The sequence below is a fragment of the Stegodyphus dumicola genome, chromosome 1 (genome assembly GCF_044657685.1).
Source record: "Stegodyphus dumicola isolate Sdum_Otavi_A_Nest chromosome 1, ASM4465768v1".
Lineage (NCBI taxonomy): Eukaryota > Metazoa > Arthropoda > Arachnida > Araneae > Eresidae > Stegodyphus > Stegodyphus dumicola.
In genome coordinates, this window is record NC_140768.1 from 6770412 (window position 1) to 6793992 (window position 23581).

The following is a 23581-nucleotide window of genomic DNA, read 5'->3' on the forward strand; positions in this document are numbered from 1 at the left end:
GGCAGAATGTGTCCCAGGATTACATTAGGAACCTCTAGCACTCCTTGCCTCGAAGAATTCAAGCATGCATCGCCGCCAGGGACGGTTCGACTAATTACTAATTTGAATACTCGGTGTGTGACTGTGAGCCGTGAACAGGTACTATGACCTTGATTTTTTAATCATTTTATTATCTGTGTAGAAGCTATACACATATACAATTTCATGAGAAACAACCACTTCTTTCATGGTGCTTTGCGTTTTTTACAAAAGAGTGTATTTGAGGGTTAAAAACAAATACCATTCTGTCGAAAATCTTGACTAAGACGTTTCTTTTATCTTCAGATTCAATGTCGGCTACTCCCTCAATTGTAAATACCTAGGATTCGCCATTTATTGAAACTGCGATATCGGTAAGGGTAGGACTTAACATATCAATTTTCTGTAGGAGGACGATTATAATATTTAATATAAATGATTTGAATCTGGATAGGTTGGAAATACGGACAGGAAAAAAATTAAAGACAAAAACATAAACAGGAAAAAATAATAAAGACAAAAAACTGCTGGCGTATTCTTTTCCAGCCATTGTATCCTGAGATATTAGTCGTGCTGTGAAATTTTAGAAACTTATGTTAGGAAATTTTGTAATTTAAATGTTGGGTTTAGGATATTGCTTCCCTTTTCAGTTCATTACTTGCGTGAATTAGTGTTTTATTGTTCTCTGAAAATAGAGAAATATAAACAGGAGCAACCATTACGTTTACGCCGATATCTAAAATGTGATAGTCTGTATAAAATTGTGGGGTGTGTATTGCGCCCATGATCATGTGGGACGAAAAATATATTTTCGATGCTCAGTTCGTGCCCAGCGACAAAATTATATTCGATTCGGCAAAGTCTGTCTAGAAGTCTTTTAAATGTCGCCTGTTTAACCACTCGTTAAAGTGTCTCCAAGTTATAAAGCAGAGAACCATCGTCAATATATTGCAGCTTTCTCCAAGTCATTTTCTTGCAAATATATTGTTACGAAATTTTGTATTTAGATACATAATTTTAGTAGAGTTGTAATTCAAATTATTGTATTTCCTCGTGCAATGAAGCGCAAGACAAATTTTAAGAGAAAGTTATGCCGGAAAAGTAAAAGTACAAGAGCACGTGCATTAAATGAATATCTCGGTAATTTATATTCAAACTGAATAAATGTAATTGACCACTACGTTAGCTGTAACCTGTAACCGTAATTTCATCTTTTCATTGCTTTCCAGAAATGTCGAAAAGCAGAAAATGCTAGAAAGGTCTCGCGCGGCCATTTGAAAACTATTTAAAGACGGAGAGAGACACTTGTTGTTTAGAGAGCACCAGCCTACTAAGAAGCTTTTCATTTCCGAAAATAGATGGAGCCACATGACCGCCCTCGTATCTTATAAGTTTACTTATCTCAACAGATGACGGCATTGGAGCCTCCATTAAAAATCTCTCAGTTCTAGCACAGTAAGTGATAAGTGACGGAGGGCGTGGGCACCTTGTCTCATGTTAACTAGTTTCATTCTTAAATCAGCAAGTATAGCATTATCAGTAAATAATTTTAGTAGGTCTGCAAATATCGCATTCAGTCAGTAATATAGTTCTGTCGGTACTATAGTTATTGTTGACAATATGGATAGTTTCAGTCAGCAAGTATAGCTTTTTCCGCAAATTCTTCTTTATTTTGTATGCAACTTTCTATCTTTGTATATGTTTTTGTTTAACTATTGCATATTTGAGCCTAGTATTTTTACAGATGATTTGTTTGTTTGTTCCGTATTCTCCTACTGTTCATATGCATTTTTCATTTAGTTACTTTTTTTTTTTTTTTTAACCTTCCAAACTGTGTATCATTGCAAATTATGTATTCATTTCAAATTATGTATTCATTTCAATTATGTATCATTGCAAATTTTGTATTCATTTCAAATTATGTATCTGTTTGCTAATATCAATAAACGGCTGGGATGACGTAGTGGGGAGACGGCGCTAAACCAATTAACCAAATGGTAAAGGCGTGGTGCCCGTCTTCCCCGTTCCTAAATCCTAAATCCTACCATGATGGTCAATTGGTATAGCGCCATGTCCTCCCTTATGTAGAGTCCGGCTTGATTGGCCACACGCGAGCCTCGCACAGGACGCCCTGTCCCAACGCCCGGACCGTACCATCAGCAGTCATGCCGACCAAATGCCAAGTCCGGGCCCAGCGTATGTTGAACTCCAATAAAAGTTTACATGGCCGAATAGGGGCAGTAATACATTCGTTTGATATCATTGTGCATAAGTGCCACTCAAATGCATAATAATAATAATAATAATAATAAAATATGTATTAAAAAAACCCTAAATGCATGAATACCTGAGAACTTATTGCGCGTGCATTTGAGTACTCAGTACAACGTTACCTGGATACTGAATACATTAATTTTAGCATACTTTTGTAATATGTTCATTTGTACACACCGACATATTTAACCACATAAACGCACATAAATATACTTAAAGACATAATAAATAAATACCTAAATACATAAAAACCTGAGAACTGGTTACGTGTTCACATGACTGCTAAATACAACGTAACCTGGAGACTGAATGCATAAATATTTGCATACATTTGCGACATGTTCTTTCGTACAAATCGACCTAATTAAAACACATATATACACACATATATGCATAAATTCACAAATGCCGCTTAAATACATAATAAATAAACATCTACAGTGGATGGACAAAAATATGGAAACACCTTGTAAAATGCATGTTTGAAAAGAAAGATTGATTTTAATGAAATATGTAGGTGGCGCTGGCGTTTTTGACTACTGACGCCACCTATACAACTTCGTAAATGAGCTAAACAGTTCAGTTGTTGTTGGAGTACTGTTATGTGAGGTTATCATTGCATTATGTCAGAGTTAACAGACTTCGAACGTGGGCAAATTGTTGGAGCACGTATGGTAGGTGCTTCCGTAAGCAAGGTAGCCGAGGTGTTTAGTGTTTCAAGAGGTACTGTATCGAAGATCTATTCCGCATATTTGAAAAGCGGAAAAACATCATCTGCTAAATCACAGCGCGGACGAAAGTGTGTCCTGGGTGATCGTGACAGACGATCATTAAGGGCAATTGTGACGAAAAATAAGAAGACCGCAGCTGCAAAAGTTACTGCTGAAATGAATGTTGTGTTACCGAACCCTGTGAGTACCAAAACAATTCATAGCTTCCCTGTTTCCAGCAATTCCCTGTTTATGAGCTTCATAAACAGGGAATTGCTGGCCGTGCTGCAATTGAGAAGCCGCTCATCAGTGATGCTAATGCCCGCAGCAGGAAAAGGTGGTGTTTAAGTCATAAAGCCTGGACTATAGAGCAGTGGAAGCGAGTAATATGGTCTGACGAGTCTTCTTTCACATTGTTTCCCACTTCTGGCCGAGTTTACGTCTGGAGAACGCCATCTCAAGCCTATAATACAGACTGCTTGTTGCCAACAGTGAAACATGGCGGGGGTTCTGTTATGGTTTGGGCAGCCATATCGTGGTTCTCTGCTAGCCCCATGATAACTGTGTCAGGGCACATGACTGCCAAGACTTATGTGAACATTTTGGCCGATCAAATTCATCCCATGGTACAAATTTTGTTCCCCGATGGTGATGGTGTCTTCCAAGACGACAAAGCCCCTGTTCACACAGCTCACATTGTCCAGGACTGGTTTTCTGAGTACGAGGATGAGTTGTCCCATCTCCCCTGGCCACCACAGTCACCAAACCTGAATATTATCGAACCTTTGTGGTCTACATTGGAACGGAAAGTGCGTTCTCGTTATCCACCGCCAACATCGTTATCTGAACTTGCCACCGTTTTGCAGGAAGAATGGTATAATATTCCCTTGGCAAACATACAGGAACTGTATTTATCCATTCCGAGAAGACTGCAAGCTGTTTTGGATGCCAACGGGTTTCCTACACCATATTAAGCAAAGAAACATGTTTTTTTAAAGGTGTTTCCATATTTTTGTCCAATCCTTGTATATACCTGAGACCAATTACGTGCGCACATGCGTACTAAATGCAATGTTACCTTGAATCTGAACACATAAATAATAGCAATCTAATAACTTTACATATTATACATACCCTTGTTGTATCTAGGACAGTATGTGCACAAGTACTTTCCATTCTAGTGATTCAACTCCCTTGATTCTCAAGATTTAAAAAAGTCGAGAATAATATATTGGTAAAAGGCGCAATAGGCCGATTGCCTCCTACCCGAAGTTTAAGACATAATTTGTTGTTTAGTTTAGTTTAGTTGTTTAGTTTAGTTACAGTTGTTGCGAGCATCGTGAACCGAGATGAATAGGATTTAGCTTTCTCTTTAGATACGTCTCATCGCGTTGTATTTTAACGTTTTTTCATTAGCTTTTATTTACCTTGTAGATTCATTAGGTTAATTGGAAGCAGAAAAGATGAAAAATATGCAGCCGCCTTCGCCGGGAATCGAACCACGGACCTCTGGAATACTGGCCCATCGTGCAGAACCACTACACCACGAAGACACGCTAGGAAAGTGGGGGAAATACCTTATATACTCCCCTTTTTAAAGGGCGACTAGGGTTTTAGGGAACCTAGTCGCCAAATCCTGGGTGCGGAGAATCATCATCCACAACCCTTTTAGTTCGAGCGCCACTTGTAGAGTCATTAGGTTAATTGGAAGCAGAAAAGATGAAAAATATGCAACCGCCTTCGCCGGACGGACCTCTGGAATACCGGCCCAGCGTGGTACCGTTACACCACGAAGACACGCTAGAAAATTGGGAGAAATACCTTATAACCTATTATCGGACTTGTACATTCAATCTATTACGAAACGTACGCACCCAACACTATCTATCCATCTGTGTTATAATATATGTTGTATGGTCTTAAAATTCACTTATTGCGAAATCGAGTTTAATTCAAAGCCCCCGCTGCCGATAAAGAATTTCGAAAACACAACCCTTCTGAGTAAGACGAGAAGAAAACACTTTGCCCACTTCCCACTAGAAAGAACGTAAGTTAATTAATGCTTTTTCTGGCCTTTTATATCTTCATGTACATTCCCTTTTCTTATTATATATATTTTAAATTAAAATTTTTTTTTGATTTGTTTTTGTACAGATTGCATTATATTTCTTATATTTCGTAATTTTCTAATGTTTATTTCAATTACTTTGAGTTCTATTTCATAATTCCAATTTCCAATGTTTACTTTTTTACAAATAGTTCTGAATTAAAATGCATCAACACGAGGGCGTCGGGTGACAATTACTCAAGTAATTTATCAATTTTACTGCCTAAATTGCTTTTCACTCAGAATTGAATTAGCGAAAATGCTTAATCGGAATGAGTTCTTTAGTGCTCTGCATTGGTTCTTGATCCCTTTAATTCACGGAAATATTTGGCCTAACTTAAATTGCCACTTTGGCATCGCCTTATTACTTGAGTAAAGGACGAAACACCTTCGTATTTATTTGTTAATTATTGCTCATTGAACGGGAGTTGGTTTGTTCCCCTTGAAAAGTCAACTAATTTCCGATCAATGGCAATGATTACTTGCTTTTAATTTAATTACTTGCTTTTGATTTAATTTCTTTTTACAATTGAAATTTTGTTTTTCATGATTTAATTAAAGTCCCCGTTAAACATTTTTAACAATTTGCATTCAAGTTACTTTAAAACAAATTTCGAAATTCAATTTACTAACTATGGAGTCACTCTTCAGATAATTCTACTAAAATTAATCTTAGGAGATAATATAATCAATATTTCTTTAGTAAATAAATTATCTTATAATATATATATCGCCACGTTTTACTATATCTACTTCGGTTGAGATACTGTTTGAAATATTTAGATATACCGAGAGATATATTTGACTCTTTGTCCAAATTTCAAGCACTATTAAATTCGAATTAATTCTAAAGGTTCAGAATAACTGCAAAACGGTAGGATAATTAGTAAATGCCCCGAAACGGAGCTATTTCGGAAATGGAGTGGTCAGCCAATCCCTCGATTTGGATTCCGAATAATACATTTAATATGTGCTGGGTAGATGCCTCTATTAACCATCTCCTAGAGCTTTCAATGATCTGCAGGACTAGAAGACAAAGATTTGTTGCAGCTGCAATTCCTTAACATTCTCATTAAGCGTATCGGAAATCTGAGACAAATTTGTTTATTACTTTAAAATATGATTCAGAACTTATTTACGCTATTTCTTACACAAACTTTCATTTCAGAATAATTTTGCTAGCCCGTCAGCAAAGAAGCCTTTAATTTCTGAAGTTGAGCTGAAGGACTGTAAAGGCCCATTTACACTAGCGGAACTTTGAGCCTAAGAAACGCAGGCGAATTTGAAGACTCGTTTGAGAGCTTTTTAACAGCAATTTTTTAGTATTATGAGGGAATATTTAACTCTTAAACTCTTGAATAATGTTATAAGTTAGGCTGTTTATTTAAATGTGTACATATTCAGTTTCAGTTTAAAAAAAAAAGAGTAACATTTTCGCCATTTAGTGAAGCTAGCAATTTCCGCGTGCATTTCTTAGGCTCAAAGTTCCGCTAGTGTAAATGGGCCTTTAATTTCGTTTTGGCATTTTGCATCGATTCACTGTAAATGGCGAATCACCTTTTTAAACTGTTGGCCATCAAATACTAGAGCCCGTTATTATATATTTAAAGAAATTAAATATTGAAGAATCTGCATAAATGTATGTATGTTTCTCGCATTGTGGTAAAACAACGGCACCTAAAGTCTGCCAATTTTTAATAACTTACGTCGCCACCCGAGTAGGGACATCTGGTGTGTGTATGATTATGGCAAAGGCTCGAGGGCTATCTGCCTAAGGGGAGGGATGCATTCGTGAGGACTTTCTAAGGGTGGTGCGGTGGTGGTGTATTTAATTATGGCAAAGCACACTAGGGCTACCTGCCTAAGGGAAGAGATGCCTTCGTGGAGGACTTTCTAAGGGAAACTGGCTCGTACACACGTTACACATGGAGAAAACCACGAAAATACCCATGCAGCCAGCCCGTTCGCGGGATTCGAACCTCGGACCGAACTACCAGTTTTCAGCGACTTTACCGCTCGGCCGCTGGTGGGCCCGTAGGGACATCTGGAAGCCGGAATTTATTTTATAGCGAGAACAATGTCAACACTGTACGGGAAAAAATTTATCTCCAATGCGCGAGACTGTGTACCGGAAAATTTTATGGTTTAAGCGCAAAGAACATGATATTTAATAAATAAGGATTACACAAAACGTTAAAAAAACGCCCTCTTGAGCGTAATGTAACATCTGAAAGCTTTCAGCTTTTTTTATTAAAATTCATTCCCATCATCTTGATAAATATAGGCATAATTTTAAAAAATGTTTTTTCAAACTGTTTTAAAAATTGGTTCCTTTGGTTAAGAATGTTAACAATAAGTTATTACTCTTCCTTTCCCTGTTTTTCGTTTGTTTAAATATTTTTGATTATATTATGTTGTTGTGACTTAGCTCACTTGTCTGACAGTGACATCAGAACCAGCCCACGAAATTCATCGTGAAAAGGATTGCAAGATTGTTGTAGAGTCTTGAGCGCCATACAGGAGACGGTACGGCTTTGCTCGGTTCCATTCCCAATTTTGATGGAGAGCACCCCGAAGGGAACGGGTCCGAAGTTTTCCCACCCCTCTTCCCTTACCCTCAACTTCTCCAAAGGATTTTCGACTGGCCGAATATTTAGAGTTCCCTTGCCGCACAGACACTATACATTTACAAACATCCATGCCTTCTTCGGTATTACAACACGGGCTCTTAGGTAATGCAGTCAGAGTTCCTAACCACTCTCCAGGCTGGGGGGGGAGGTTGTTCTTATGTGAAAGACCCGAAAGTTTCGAGATCTTTCAGATATCGGATTGAAACAAATTTAGGATTCATCCCGCCTCTAAATTTGTATGTTGGCTATGTAATTACTAGCCTAATTAATGTAATTACTAGCCTAACTAAGAGCAAAATAAATAATGCAGAACTACAGAAAGTCAGTTATAATTTATCAGGATTAAAACAGTTTACAGTCCCTTCCCGAAAATGTAACTGATTACATTGTAGTGTCTATAGGTTTTAATGAGGCGAGAGAGTGAAAAATGTACACAGTACGCTTCCAATTACACCACAAAGGCATACGGAAAAAGGGTGAGAAAATGCCTTCTGGCTAGACCAATGTCTAGACTGGTTCTAGACCTCGCTAGAAAAAATGGCTAAACCAATGTTTAGACAGCCTGGACTGGGGTAAATAAGCAGTCTTGACAGGACTAAGAACCATCGTTTATTCGGTAGTAGTTCAGGCTTGGCAGGGACCATCCTCGTACTGTTTTGCCTACCCCTTGGTTGTGGGGGCGTTACATCGCCAGACATCGCAGGTCCTTCTCGGTCAACACTTGGTTTGGTTTATAAGATTACGGCAAAGCACTCGAGGTTTTTCTGCCTTAAGGGAGGGATGCCTTCGTGGAGGACTTTTTAAGGGAAATTAGCTCGTATACACGTTACACATAAGGAAAACCAAGAAAACGCTCATGCAGCCAGCCCACTCGCGGGATTCGAACCTCGGACCGAACTATCAGTGTTCAGCGATTTTACCTCTCGGCCGCTGGTGTGCCGGTCAACACTTGGAGACGTATGGTGTCTGACTTTTACTTGTTTCATAAGTGTTGCTATATGAACCCAGAATTTGAGATATTTGAAGTCCTCCTGGTTGACCGATAGGCTCACCAGCGGCCGAGCGGTAAAGTCGCTGAACACTGGTAGTTCGGTCCGAGGTTCGAATCCCGCGAACGGGCTGGCTGCATGGGTGTTTTCGTGGTTTTCCCCATGCGTAACGTGTACACGAGCCAGTTTCCCTTAGAAAGTCCTCCACGAAGGCATCCCTCCCCTTAGGCAGATAGCCCTAGTGTGCTTCGCCATAATTAAATACACCACAAATACACCTGGTTGACCGATGGCTTCCTCCGGTGCACTGCCTTTTAAAGAGCGGCTGGAGTTAGGGGACCCAATCGTCAAATCCTTGGGATAAAGAACCATTGTTCACCACCTTCGGGCGAGATGTGAAATATGTGCAATGACCTCGACATCATTCCAGCCCGAGTCTCTCGAATTCACGTCGAGTGCGCTACCGTTACACGACGAAGGCATACTGGAGGAAGGGAGTCAATACCAAAATTATAACGTAATTTATACCGTAGTTACAACAAATCTTTTTCAAATGCCCACAACGGGATTTATAGTTTTGGAACAAGAAATAACTAATTCTGTATTACAAAAAATTATTTAAAAACTTACCATTACCACTACAAATATGACTAAGTGCTTACCATTTAGCGATATCTATTTAACATTCAGTGTTAAACAAGTAGGATTATCGAATCGCTTGCGGAGCTAAACATGATTTACTTTCAATATTTATGGTACCATTAGGAAGTTACTAGTGGCAACGTCTCTTTTTCTGAAAGAAAGAAATATGGCATGACTCGCCGACCAAGTTTTCTCGTGCTTTTAAAAATAAATAAATCTGAAATATTTCAGATTTTAATGGTAGCCCAAATGAGTTTGTTAAGATATTTTATGCCCTCGTCGAGTTCGAAGTCTACTCGTCTTCTATTGCACACGGTCCTGATAACACTTTTTTTTTTTTTTTACTTTTTAGCTTTATTATTAATTATTTATTATTAAGCACCATTTTCTTCCCACTTACGCAATACAATTCAACAATACTTCACATTCACAATTCAACGACAAAATTACAAAATTTTAAAATCAGCCTAGCAGTGCGGGTTTAGAATTCTCTGTGCAGCGTTAAGTGTTGGCATAATATTTTTCTGTTTTTTACTTCCTTGTACGAACTAAAAAGGAAGTATTGTAATCGTGAAAGGTTTCAGACAGCATATTTCAACGAAAATATCCATGTTGACCGCTATCGAATGCAATTTAACGATGTTTTTGCCTGATATCTGTACGTAAGGACAGAATAAAACACTCTTTTACTCCAAAAAATTATAAAACTGCTTTAAAATGAATTCTGAAGAAAATTTTTCATGGCGTCTGTACGAACGTATGTACGTACGTATCTCGCATAACTCAAAAACGAGTAGCCTCAGAACGTTGAAATTTTGTATATAGGACTGCTATAACATGTAGATGTGCACCTCGTATTTTGGTTGCCATCGGCCGCACCAAACGCATGTAAATATATTTATATGTATATCCACTCTGTTACCCGGCTCAGTGATCTCAGTTTCTTTACTCTTATATGTTTGTAAATTGTACATTTTTTGCTTTAAAAATGACTGAATTATATTGTTCTTACCTTCCGGTTAAGGTTTTTATGCTTTTAGTAAATCTCTATGCAATATTTTTAGAATTATCAACAATTTTAAAGATGTTTAAGCGCCGCTGAGCTTAATAATTGTTTTGGTGGCGGTCATTGCTTGTTTACATTTGAAACAGCAGTACAGTGGATTTGCTGCTAATTTAGAGAAATTTAGCTTCGCAACAACATAGATAACGCCTTCATTTATTATTGCGAATTAAATCAAGCTTAATCCTTTCTGTAATTTTTTCGAGGAAATAAATATTTAAGATTTACTTCGTAATTTTTAATACAGATATTTTGTGTTTTTATGTATTTTTGCCTTGTCGCGAAGTGAGAACTGAATTAATTGAATGAGAAATAATCAATCGTCTGTGAAAAACTGTTTTTTTTTTTGTTGTGTTTGCTTAATTTCTTTTATACATCATTCTAGCTTTATTATAGTATTTGAATAGAACATGTGGTAAAGGTTAGATAATTCTTTAAATGATATAAATTTTTTGCATTTTGAGTTATAATATAAACGAAATATAATACTGCTAAGTGAACCTAGCGCCAGAATGTCGCTTTGGTAAACAAATAAAGTGAATTTTATAAGTTTAAATGAAATGCAACAAAAAATGCGTATAATTTAATATTCCGTACAAGGAAGTCATGTGGTGTACACATCAGATTTTTTTTTTATCCTTTTCTCAGTTTATCATATCAATCAGTTTTCTTACTAAGATGGCTTTAGAAAGTATTTTTTGTGTTTCTATTATTAATGTTTTGTGTGTTTACTTTATTCATTAAGTGTCATATTCTTTGCGCTTATACCACACATATCTGGATTCAACAGCAAAATCACAAAATATTTAAAAACAGGATATCTTTACGACGCCCGATACACAATCTCGCGACTGGAGATAAATAACTAGAGTTTAAATAATAAAGTTTTATTTCGTAGACTGTTGCCACTGCTCGTCTTGTAATCGTTGAGTTCGTTAATCAAAAACTCATTAAAGTTTTATAAAATAGGTCATAAAACAAATCCGAAATTTAAAATTTGGGCTTCCAAGTGCCCCTGTTCGGGGCGAAGGATTACATTATTTAAAATTGGATGGCACTAGGAACCGTAGTTTTTTTTCCCATTGCGAGAAATAGATACATTCACGAAAGACTCATACTCCTTAAAACCCATAAGATCTTCGAACATGTGACTGTTGCAAGAGTTGGGATACTTTGTTTATTTTAAAAGCAATTACTTCCAACTTTTTACATCTGACTACATAATATAGCTGCTTTAGAAACTAGTAACCAGAAACTTTGCGTTGCCACAAATATTTTTGTAAATTAATCCCTTTGTGACAAAAGATTTCGTCATGTTTCCACCTTGCGCGCATGATATTTTAAAAATGGCAAATGGTACATACTTAAAATTTAATGGAATTCTTTATATGGGCACTATTTTCTAACTGAACCAAAAATTTGATGAATATTGTAGTATTAAAAAAATTTATGCACGAAAACATTACAGATTTTTTTTTAATTAAATATATTTTATAAACTCAACTCCAAATAAAATAAAAAAATTAAGACGAATTCTTAGAATTTTAGGTTCAGAGTAGTTTCAAAATGTTATAAAAGCTATATATTAAATATGAAATTAAATTATGCGACAGAATGTTTTAAACTGTGTGCGCAAGGTGGAAACTTGACGAAAAATTTTGTCACAAAACGGATTAAATTATAAAAATATTTGTGGCAACACAAACTTTTCGATTACTATTTCAGAAAGCAGCTATATTATGCAGTCAGCTGTAAATATTTGGAAGTAATTTCTTTTAAAATAAATAAAATATTCCAATTCTTGCAACAGTCACATATTCGAAGATCATAATTGGTTTAAGGGGTATGAGCCCCCTTAAATATATAATGCAGGACGATAATATTTAGTGACAACAATCTGAAAAGTGCTAAAACGCTTTTAGTGATTCAACGCAAAATGCATTTTGGGTAACAATAGCCTTCTGGGCAAAATGCAATTTATAACTGTGTCTTTCACTTAGCCGAGAGGAAGAATTTCTGCTTACCTGATATACGACAGTAATTTGCAACAGATGCTGTAACCATATTTCTTTGCTACAACTACTTTGAAACAACTACTTTATTAATTTAAAGTTTCCACAAATTGTATGGCAACATAGCCATTACCAGTGTATTTATTATACTTAACTTCAGCGTCGTAACGTACGACATAACTGTTAAATGTGGACTACTATAATATATTGCGAAAGTTTTAGTCTTAGACGTGAAAACCTGTAGGAAAAGCAATGCTAGAGAATAGACATTCTGCAAAGCATTTCCCAGAGGGCAAACTCTTCCATTAAAATTGTAGCAACCATTTATTTCAATAATTAAACGCCGACAGAACTGAACTCCACTCTGAATACTACGCAAAATATCTGCAACTTCCACGAAACCAAACCTCTTCCGCCCCTTCAACGCCTTCCTTTCTCTTTGCTGTGAAACGAGTACAGTTAATTTCCTCGCTACACACGAAGAGATTTTCCCCTTTAACCTGCAATGTTAATAACTTCACTCACTGAACAGAGTTTACAAAAAAAGAACATAAAAAAGCAGAAAATTTGTTTCGTTTCCTAGCGTAGTAATGAACTTAGGGACGCAAAGAAATAGTTTCTGGCGCGGATATTACATTTTTAAGGAAAACATTTCGGGGCTCACTTCATTTTTAGCTTGAAATTCCCGGAGCAAGGTAGAAAAGCTTCAATTACTTTGCTTTGCATACACTCTTTAAACTGCTGTATATGGTTTAAGTAAACTTCTTTGCATCTGATTAATTTGTTAGCTTTTCACAGAAAAGGAAGGCTGAAAAAGAGTCGATGAAATTCAACATGACACTACCACATGTTGTTCCCATGGAGTAAACTGTATTACAAAATCCTGCAGAGAAAACTATTAGGAGAAACATAATTTTTATCGATCCCGTATAAGAATCCGTTTGAAATAATCGACGCCCTTTTTGACGATAACGCAGATACACTTCCAAGAGAGTGACTTTGTATGAAATTACCTATGAATTCCATTTCTGCAGGCAAAGTAATATACTTGATTTTAAGAGGGCTCATAAACCTTAAACCCCTCATGATCTTCGAATATGTGACTGTTTCAAGAATTGGGATATTTTATTTATTGCATTAGTAATTACTTCCAACTATTTACCAGTTGACTACATAATATAGCTGCTTTGGAAACTAGTAACCAGAAAGTTTGTGTTGCCACAAATATTTTTGTAATTTAATCCGCTTTGTGACAAAATATTTCGCCATGTTTCCACCTTGCGCGCATGATATTTTGAAAATGGCTAATGGTACGTACTTGAAATTGGATGGAATTCTTTATATGGGCACTATTTTCGAACTGAACGAAAAATTTGACAAACATTTTGATATTAAAAAAAAATTTATGGACAAAAACATGACAGATTTTTTTAAATAAAATACATTTTATAAACTCCACTCCAAATAAAATAAAAATTTAGCATGAAATTCTTAGAATAATTGGTTCACAGTAGTTTCCAAATATTATAAAAGCAATGTATTAAATATGGAATTTAATTATGCAACAGAATATTTTAAACTGTGCGCGCAAGGTGGAAACATGACGGAAACTTTTGTCACAAAGCGGATTAAATTACGTCGCGTGCATCGCGATTGTAGTGTGGAGAGTCTCGAGAGTATGTGGGGTTCCGAGAACGACCAAGCAGAGTCGGGAGCTGTCTCCACGGTAATGGCCTGTTAACCTGGAGGCTGTGTCGCTGATCGTGTTTACAGTAGTTCATCGACGACTGTAAAACGTGTTTTGGAGCTATCCTGACAATACTGGTAAATAAAGTATGTTTTGATACTTCATCAAGTGTCGTCGGTATTCACTTCAAATCTACAAACCCCGTACGAACGTGAAGGAAGAAAATAGCGTAACAACTGGTGTCAGAAGAAAAGAAAAACGCAACAATATATAAGCATTTTTATGCATCATACTGCATTTTTAGCATACTCATATTAAATTAAATCCAACTACACCGATTTTATAATGGCTTCGAAGATTACTGGATATCAAGCAAGCCGATTCGACCCTATCTGAAGCAGAACGTAATCATTTAAGAATAATTTTAAATTCAGCCTGTGATTTGTTACTCACTGCTGTTTACTCTGTTGCAAGATTGCTCTTAGATGCATCACAGTGAAATCTTTCCCTCCTGTCATTGTCATTAATCATAATTTAATCATAGAATGCGGGAAGGACGAGCCATTCCGACCGAGCTAATTGATATGGAGGAACACATGCGTTAATCCTATGTGGTGCATTGGCTAGCTCCAGAGAACTTCGAATAATATGATCCTGAAATTTTACTTCATGAATAAATTTTATGATATGCTAGAAATCTCTTTCAGTGCAAAACTGAATAAAAGGAGACAGTTTATTCTATTTGGCAGTGCGATATTATACACGAAAACAGATAATTTTTCGTCGTAAATATAAATTTCGTATGCCAAATGAGAAGCTAAAACAAATTACTTAGGTGAATAGTTTGCATATTTAGCATAGGCAAACTATTCATTTTGCTGGAACTGAAACTTATTATTTTTTCTTTCAGTACATCGCAATATGTTTAATTCTCCGCATCGCAGTCAATGTTAAGATGCTCCTTCGCAACACCAAGAATAATCAATATGCTTAAGGGGACTCGTATACCTTAAAACGCATAAGATCTTCAAATATGTCACTGTTGCAAGAATTGAAATAACTTATTTATTTTAAAAGCAATTGCTTCCAACTTTTTACAGTTGACTACAAAATATGACTACTTTCTGAAATAGTAATCAGAAAGTTTGTGTTGCCACAAATATTTTTATCATTTAATCCGATTTGTGACAAAATTTTTCGTCATGTTTCCACCTTGCGCGCTCAGTTTAAAACATTCTGTTGCATAATCTAATTCCATATTTAATACATAGCTTTTATAACATTTGGAAACCACTGTGAACCAAAAATCCTAAGAATTTCATGTTAAATTTTTATTTTATTTGGAGTTGAGCTTATAAAATGTATTTTATTAAAAAAATCTGTAATGTTTTCGTGCATAAAATTTTTTTAATATTAAAATATTGATCAGATTTTTGGTTCAGGTAGAAATTAGAGCTCATATAAAGAATTCCGTCAAATTTCAACTATGTACCATTAGCCATTTTTAAAATATCATGCGCGCAAGGTGGAAATATGACAAAACATTTTGTCACAAAGCGGATTCAATTACAAGAATATTTGTGGCAACACAAACTTTCTGGTTACTAGTTCCCTAAGCAGCTATATTGTGTAGTCAGCTGTAAAATGTTGGAAGTAATTGCTTTTAAACTAAATAAAATATCCCAATTCTTGCAACAATCACATATTCGAAGATCATAAGTGGTTTAAGATGTAGGATCTCCCTTAAAGCATTAATATAATCATTGAAATACTGTAAAAGCCCTTATTTTCGCGGGCCGTAATTTTCGCGAAAATGACTATATCGGTGATTTCGCGAGCTGAAAATTTCGCGAATTTCATATGAACAGAACCGCAAGTTGAAAAATTTCAAAAGTACCTGGGTAAAATTGAGAAAGTTGAAAAATTCCAAAAGTACATCTTTTGCATACAGCATTTTAAGAAACTTCCTTTGGACTTAACTGTAAATGACGAGTTCAAGTGTTTGCTCAAGAATGGGTTTATTGAGTGGTATTCTAATGAGCTTCAATTTCTAGAGGAAAAAGAATCTGCGGACTTGCTAATATCACGACTAAAACCGATTCACGCTTCTTAGCTTGTGCACGCATTAAATAATATTGAAGCCAAACATGAGATAATTTTGAATGGCTTCAAAGAAGCTGGTATAAATAGTATTCTAAGTGAATGAGCTGCCTTCTATTAATTTTAGTGTTTAATATTAGATAAATATGATTATTCAAAAAATAGTTATAAGAAAGAAAGTTGTCAAGAAAAAGCTTGTAACTGTGCAATAAATCATTAAATTTTGGGTAAGTGAAAAATTTCTGATTTTTAATTATTATTTGAGGCGGAAAAAAAAAAAAAAAAAAAAAAAAAACATTTCGCAAGGCTTAAATTTTCGCGATTACGACGGGCTCGCGAAAATAAGGGTAAACGATTTCTTAAATGAACTTTCATTATCTATACTTTTGTTTCTGTATATCGCCTCGGGGATCGACGCAGGAAAACACGTGCTAGTGACTAAGATTTGTGGCCAGGCAGTGTCGGCGAAGGGGATATAAAATCACGATCTTGGCGGTTTCCAATGACCCGTGGGTTTTCGCAGGGGTCCTTGTTTATTCGAGTGGCCGAGAGAGTGAGGTGGTGTAAGCCAGACCCATGGAGGTTGGAAGTACCTCCTATTTACCTCCTACCTCCATGGACAGACCATTGCGGCAGCAGGAGCATTTTGACACCCAGTCACGGCGTGACCTTCGTGAATAGATGGCCTGGTCGGCTTCAAAGTCACGTGATCTGACGTCACGAAAGGCGTCTGAACTTTCACCCTTCGCGCTTCTCTGTGGACTCTGTGAGCCAGTGGTTTCCAACCTTTCTGTACCGGCGCCCCCCTTTTAAAAAAAAAATTGGTGCGCCCCCCTTTAAAAAACAAATTGTTGCGTCCCGTTAATTTATCTTAAAATAAAATTTCATAAACTAAACTGATATTATAATTTATTTAATGGGCTGCAAAATAATATACAATATTATGTAAAAATATAATATATTTATTATAAGAAATATAATAACAAAACAAAAAAAAAAGAATATATAATTAATACTACTACAACATAAAAATTACAATAAAATTATTATTATTATTATTATATACATATATACAGTCATAATTGATTTACAGTTAACATCCACGATAATTAAACGCGCTTTCAGATACAAAGCGGTTCCAATTCTCCTACTGCGTAGCAGTTCGACTGTCTCCTCCTACGCAAATCGAGTTCAAAGTTTTTTACTTCGGAATTAATTCTAAAGTTCGCTAGATGGCGCTAGGAGTGCAGAGTCCACTTGTAATAGATGGGATGTTTTAGCATTTGTACCCGAAAACTTCGCGGCGAGGATTGTGGATTACGTATACTGCTCATTCATTTTTTGACACCTATTCGACTTTTTTGGTTTGTATTCGAAAATGATATTTTGGAAACAGCTGCATGCCCCCCTTGCAACAGTCTCGTACCCGCCTGGGGGGGCGCGCCCCACAGGTTGGAAACCACTGCTTTAAGCGAAGAATTCCTATGTTAGTTTGTGTGCTGTTCATTAACGTTGCACTGTGTTGTGGAATAAGCTTATTCATGTATTTTTTATTACTAAATTTGAGTTAAGTAATTTAAGTAAAGCAGTCATGCTGTTTTGGTTTTTAAGTTAACATTGGTAGTTAAGTTTATTTATTTCTTTAGAATTTGTTAATAAATATAGCTATCGACTTCTTTGTAGAGCTAAAATGAGTTAAGTCTACTTTCATGCCTGCACGATGTTGCGTTTCAGTCTGCGAATCAAATTACGTTAAAACCAACGAATATATACAGCTTTCAAGTTTCGAAAAGATACATTAAAACGGTATGTCTAAATTAAAAAAATTCCGAGTGAGCGTTGTATGTGAGAAATACTTTTGAGAAGATGATATCATTCGGTACGATTAATTATCAAATAATGAAGGCATTGTTGTTTAAGTTTGTAAAGGTTTGGTTTGGTTTGGTTTATTAGATTACGGCAAAGCACTCGAGGGCTATCTGCCTTAAGGGATGGATGCCTTCGTGGAGGACTTTTTAAGAGAACTGGCTCGTATACACGTTACACATGGGGAAAACCATGAAAACACCCATGCAGCCAGCCCGTTCGCATGATTCGAACCTCGGATCGAACTACCAGTGTTCAGCAACGTTACCGCTCGGCCGCTGGTGGGCCTAAGTTTGTAAAGGACACCCTAATTTATAAACGATGCTTATCCATGCATTTTTTTGATTGTCCAAAATACTTATCTGATAATCCGACATCTCCGAGGATGAGCACAGAGGAAAAAAGAGCCAATACGGATAAACATATTTTTAATCAACTTTTGAAAAAGGACGAAATTGCATCTTTTGAGGATTTTTCTTCTTCATTATGGAATAAGCTAAACATTTCAGATGATTCAGATTTAATTTGACATAAAATCTGCTGATGGAAATTATATTTTTTTTCTCAGTTTTAATCTAGAGCCTAAAGTTGGGAAATGTATCTAACTATCACTTCATATAAATACAGCGGTGTCTCTCGGACAAGAAGCTGTCGAAATGGGAGTATGTAAAAATATATTAAATGGAAATACTAAACTTTACTTTATGGACCGAATTTGAAAATATTTATAGCTATGTCAAAAACATAGTAATTAAAAACATTAAATTCGAACTATGACTTACCACTATATAACTAGGAAGCATACGTTGAATAAAAATCATTTGAGAATCTTACTTGAGGAATAGAACATTTTATTTTGGAACAAATTAAGATGTGTAATAAAAGTAAAATACGTTTTAGTTACTATTAAGTATAATTGCGTTTTGAAGAAGGCAAGGAAATACTAGAAACGAGATTTACAAATATCTATGATTTAATATTAATATCATAATATCCTTTATCTAGTTTTATAGTACAAATTATTGTACAAATGTGAAAATTAGCTCAAATTTCCACGATTGATCTCAGTCTCAGTAATGTGAGCTAATACTAAATCCGAAGTTCCTATTTGGTTCCAAATTCTCATTAAATGCATTTTACCAAGAAAATCAATTTCGATATCAATATGTTTACCTTATATGCAATGTGAATATAAGTCATTTTTCAACAGAAAGTCCTCTGTGATAACTTCCCTCCTTTCATCGAGTGCTTTTTGATAAATAAATAAACAAAACAATTGTTTTAATGTTATGTTGCATTGTGTTATTTACATAATTTAGGAAAGCTAATCTTTTCCCTACTTTGTTGTTGCAGTTTTGTCGCTGGGAGAGGAGGAGTGCACCCTCCACCGACTTCAAGGTTGTCTAGAGTCCCTCCAGTCAATGACACAAAATAACGACTTGGCACTGGCAACCACCCGATCAGAGCTTCTTGCAGTCTGCAGGTATGGAAGTCGTTCAAAGACTCTGAACATGGGACAGATTAAAAACTGTATCTTTGTGTTAATTACAGTGTCTCAGAAGAAGAATCTTTACGGGGGCTCATACACCTTAAACCCCTCATGATCTTCGAATATGTGCCTGTTGCAAGAATTGGGATATTTTATTTATTTTAAAAGCAATTACTTCCAACTCTTTAGAGCTGACTGCATAATGTAGCTGCTTTGGGAACTAGTAATCAGAAAGTTTATGTTGCCACAAATATTTTTATAATTTAATCCGCTTTGTGACAAAAATTTTTGTCATGTTTCCACCTTGCGCGCATGATATTTTAAAAATGGTTATTGGTACATACTTGAAATTGGATGGAATTCTTTATATGGGCACTATTTTCTAACTCAACCAAAAATCTGATGAATATTTTAATATTAAAAAATTTTATGCACGAAAACATTACAGATTTTTTTAAATAAAATACATTTTATAAGCTCGACTCCAAATAAATTAAAAATTTAACATGAAATTCTTAGGATTTTTGGTTCACAGTGGTTTCTAAATGTTATAAAAGCTATGTATTAAATATGGAATTAGATTATGCAACAGAATGTGTTAAACTGAGCGCGCAAGGTGGAAACATGACGAAAAATTTTGTCACAAAGCGGATTAAATTATAAAAATATTTGTGGCAACACAAACTTTCTGATTACTCTTCACTATATTATGTTGTCAACTGTAAAATGTTGGAAGTAATTGCTTTTAAAATAAATAAGTTATTCCAATTCTTGCAACAATGACATATTAGAACATCTTATGGGTTTTAAGATGTATAAGTCCCCCTGTAAATCACTTATGAAGACAATGGGACTAAATCACAAAATTTTAATTTTACTTCGAGTATTTAGAAAAAATAAAAACACAGAAGAATACGAGTCACAAATTAGCATTTTAAAAACTTCTAATCAGTTTCGAATTATTTAACATACCTTGCAGTAGCCCCATTATTCCGTGCAACGTCAAATATGAGTTTCTCCATCGACAAAGAATTCAGTTTTGTTATAACATTGATTCAACACTGCACTCTCGATAGCTGCTTTTAAGGCATTCACGGGAGAAAACTGACTTCCATTCCCATAAACTCTCCGAGACACATTCTCGATCGGGTTCATTGGTGGCCATTCAAGGACAGTGACACTTTCCAAGTCTAACTAATTACTTCCTAAGTACTAAGTAAAAAGGAAGTATTGTAATCGTGAAAAGTTTCAGGCAGCATATTTCAACAAATTTTGACCGCTACCGAATGCGATTTAACCATATTTTGGGTGACATCTGTACGTAAGAACAGAATAAAAGACTCTTTTCCACCCACAAAATTACCAAACTGATTTAAAATAATTCTGAAGAGAATTTTTTGTGGCGTCTGTACGTACGTACGTATCCCGCATAACAAAAACGAGTAGCCTAAGAACGTTGAAATTTTGTATATAGGACTGCTATAAGATGTCGATGTGCACCTCGTATTTTGGTTGCAATCGGCAGAACAAAATGTATATAAATATATGCATATACATATCCACTCGGTTAACCGGCTCAGTAATCTCAGTTTCTTTACTCTTATATGTTTGTAAGCTGTGCATTTTTTTTCTTTAAAAATGATTAAATTATGTTGTTCTTATCTTCCGGTTACGATTTTTACGCCTTTAGTAAATCTGCATGCAATATTTGTGGAGTTATCAACAATTTAAAAGTTGCTTAAGTGCAGCTAAGCTTAATAAATTTTGCGATGTCGGATATGCTTGTTTGCATTTCAAATTTCGCAAAATAGCGAATTTGTTGCCAGTCTAGAGAAACTTCGTAACAACAAAAATAACGCCTTCTTTTATAATTGCGAATTAAATCATGTTTAATCTATTCTGAAATTTATTCGAGGAAATAAGTGTTTCAAATTTGCTTCATAATTTTTAATACAGATATTTTAAGTTTTTATGTATTTTTGCCTTGTCAAGAAGTGAGAACTGAATTAATTGAATGAGAAATACTGAATCGTCTGTGAAAAACTGTTCTTTTTTTGTTCTGTTTGCTTAATTTCGTTTATACATCGTTTTAGATTTATTATAGTGTGTGAATAGAACATTAGGCAACGATTAGATAATTCTTTAAATGATATAAATTTATATGCATTCTGAGTCATAATATGGACGAAATATAACTATGTTAAGTGAACCTAGCCCCAGAGTGTCGCTATGGTAAAGAAATAGAGTGAATTTTAAAGAATGTATTTCTTCTATTGTGGTTTATGCGATATCGACGAAGTAGATTTAATTCAATCCAATACGTTTAAATGAAATGCAAGAAAAAATGCGTATAATTTAATACTCCGTGCAAGGAAGTCATATGGTGTACACATCACATTTTTTTCTTTTTGTAGAACTAGAGGTATGAATGGGAGCACCGAACTAGAGGTATGAATGGGAGCACCGCCATGCTAGTACACCCTGTTCTGCCTTCCAGAGTTTTCCGCAAATGGCATGATCTTATTCGTTTGCGAAGCTTTGACAGCGGTAATGATCGAGCTATTTTTACATGAATCTTATAACCGGACTCCTTGATTCGCCAATGAACAGTTTTTTTGGATATTTGAAATCCAGAAGCCCTCGAAATTCGGCGAAGCGACGTTTTTTGTGTCCAAGCCATTTTTTTCTATTCGTGCATAAAACTGAAAGTTTTCTTTTCATCCCACTCAGCAAAACGACACCGAAGTTGGTGGAGAAATTGACTTAATTCACTATGCTAATATACGTTTCAAATGTAAACATATGGCGTCTTTTTTATGCTTAGTAGCACTTAAATAGTCTGTAAATAGGTTATAATTCTACAACTATTGCATGCAGATTAACAAAAGGCATAAAAACCTGAACCGGGACATAAGAGCAACATATTTCAAGCGACGTTGTAGAGACATTAGCTTATTTCGAAGCAGGAGACATGAATAATGAGCGATGTCCTCGCCGGGACTCGAATCACTAACCTCTCGAATACGAGTGTGCTAACCACTACACCACGATGGCAAGCTAAGAAGGCTGGAGAGATGGAAAATTCACGTTCTAAGGCTACTCGTTTTTGAGTTATGCGAGATACATTCATACATTTCGTACGTACAGATGTCACGAAAATAATCTCTTCTAAACCCATTTTAAATCCACTTTACAATCCGTTTTGGAAACAAAGCGTAATTTATTCTGTCCTTATGTACAGACGTCATGCAAGAACATTATTCAAATAGACTCGAGTGCGGTCAAATTAAACATTTTAACTGAAATATGATACCCAAAATTACAATACTTTCTTTACTTCGTACTAGGAAGTAAAAATATACCGGCAGCTTATTTTATGTTTTCATGTGAAATAATTCTCCCTTATTAAATATTTAAAATGTTCTGAATTATTTTTAAGTATTTTTATATATTGAACTGTTAAGATGTAATAGAAACTTACGCATATCTCGAAAACGCAGCAATCCAAAGCCAGTTGAAAAATCATTTGCATTTTAGAATACCTTGGAGGCAATCCGCATTTTTTCCGTCATCTTTCACTGAAAAAGAGAAAGCTTTTAAAATATTTAGAAGTGATATTCTCGTAAAATGATAAAAGCATTCTTATGGCTCTTAAAATTAAATCTCTCCCAGTTCCGCTTCTGGTTTGGGAAATGACATTTTTATCTCCCTGACTCAGATAAATTTTAAATTCAATTTATGTCTTCCTTATAACTGTAGTTTGAATTTTGTTTCTGCTTTAGCTTTCGGACTTCTTTCAGCTTTTATTATAGTTTCGTATAATGTTTACTGTATAATACAGAACAAGTCGCTTATAACCAGCCGTGATTTAACGAGAACCCGGATTTAACGAGGAAATCGGAAATACTTGGTTGATGCAATGTTATGTCTATGGGAGCATAGCTCGCTTTTAGCGAGCAAACCCGGTTATAGCAGGCAGTAGTTTTGTGATTCC

At 35.5% G+C, this 23581-nt stretch overlaps 1 protein-coding gene and 1 long non-coding RNA gene across 2 annotated transcripts in view; one reads left to right on the forward strand and one right to left on the reverse strand.

Moving 5' to 3' along the window:
* The window catches only part of LOC146999038 (uncharacterized), a 610841-nt gene that overhangs the window by 149028 nt on the left and 438232 nt on the right, over nt 1-23581 (reverse strand). The window contains exon 2 of the long non-coding RNA XR_015040080.1: nt 23069-23165. This is a non-coding gene — a long non-coding RNA (uncharacterized LOC146999038). The remainder of the gene's footprint in view (nt 1-23068; nt 23166-23581) is intronic.
* Nucleotides 1-23581, forward strand: part of LOC146999039 (uncharacterized) — a 141384-nt gene that overhangs the window by 57749 nt on the left and 60054 nt on the right. Inside the window, exon 2 of the mRNA XM_085812468.1 lies at nt 19452-19581. Coding sequence (XP_085668594.1) covers nt 19452-19581 — 130 coding nt within the window. The remainder of the gene's footprint in view (nt 1-19451; nt 19582-23581) is intronic.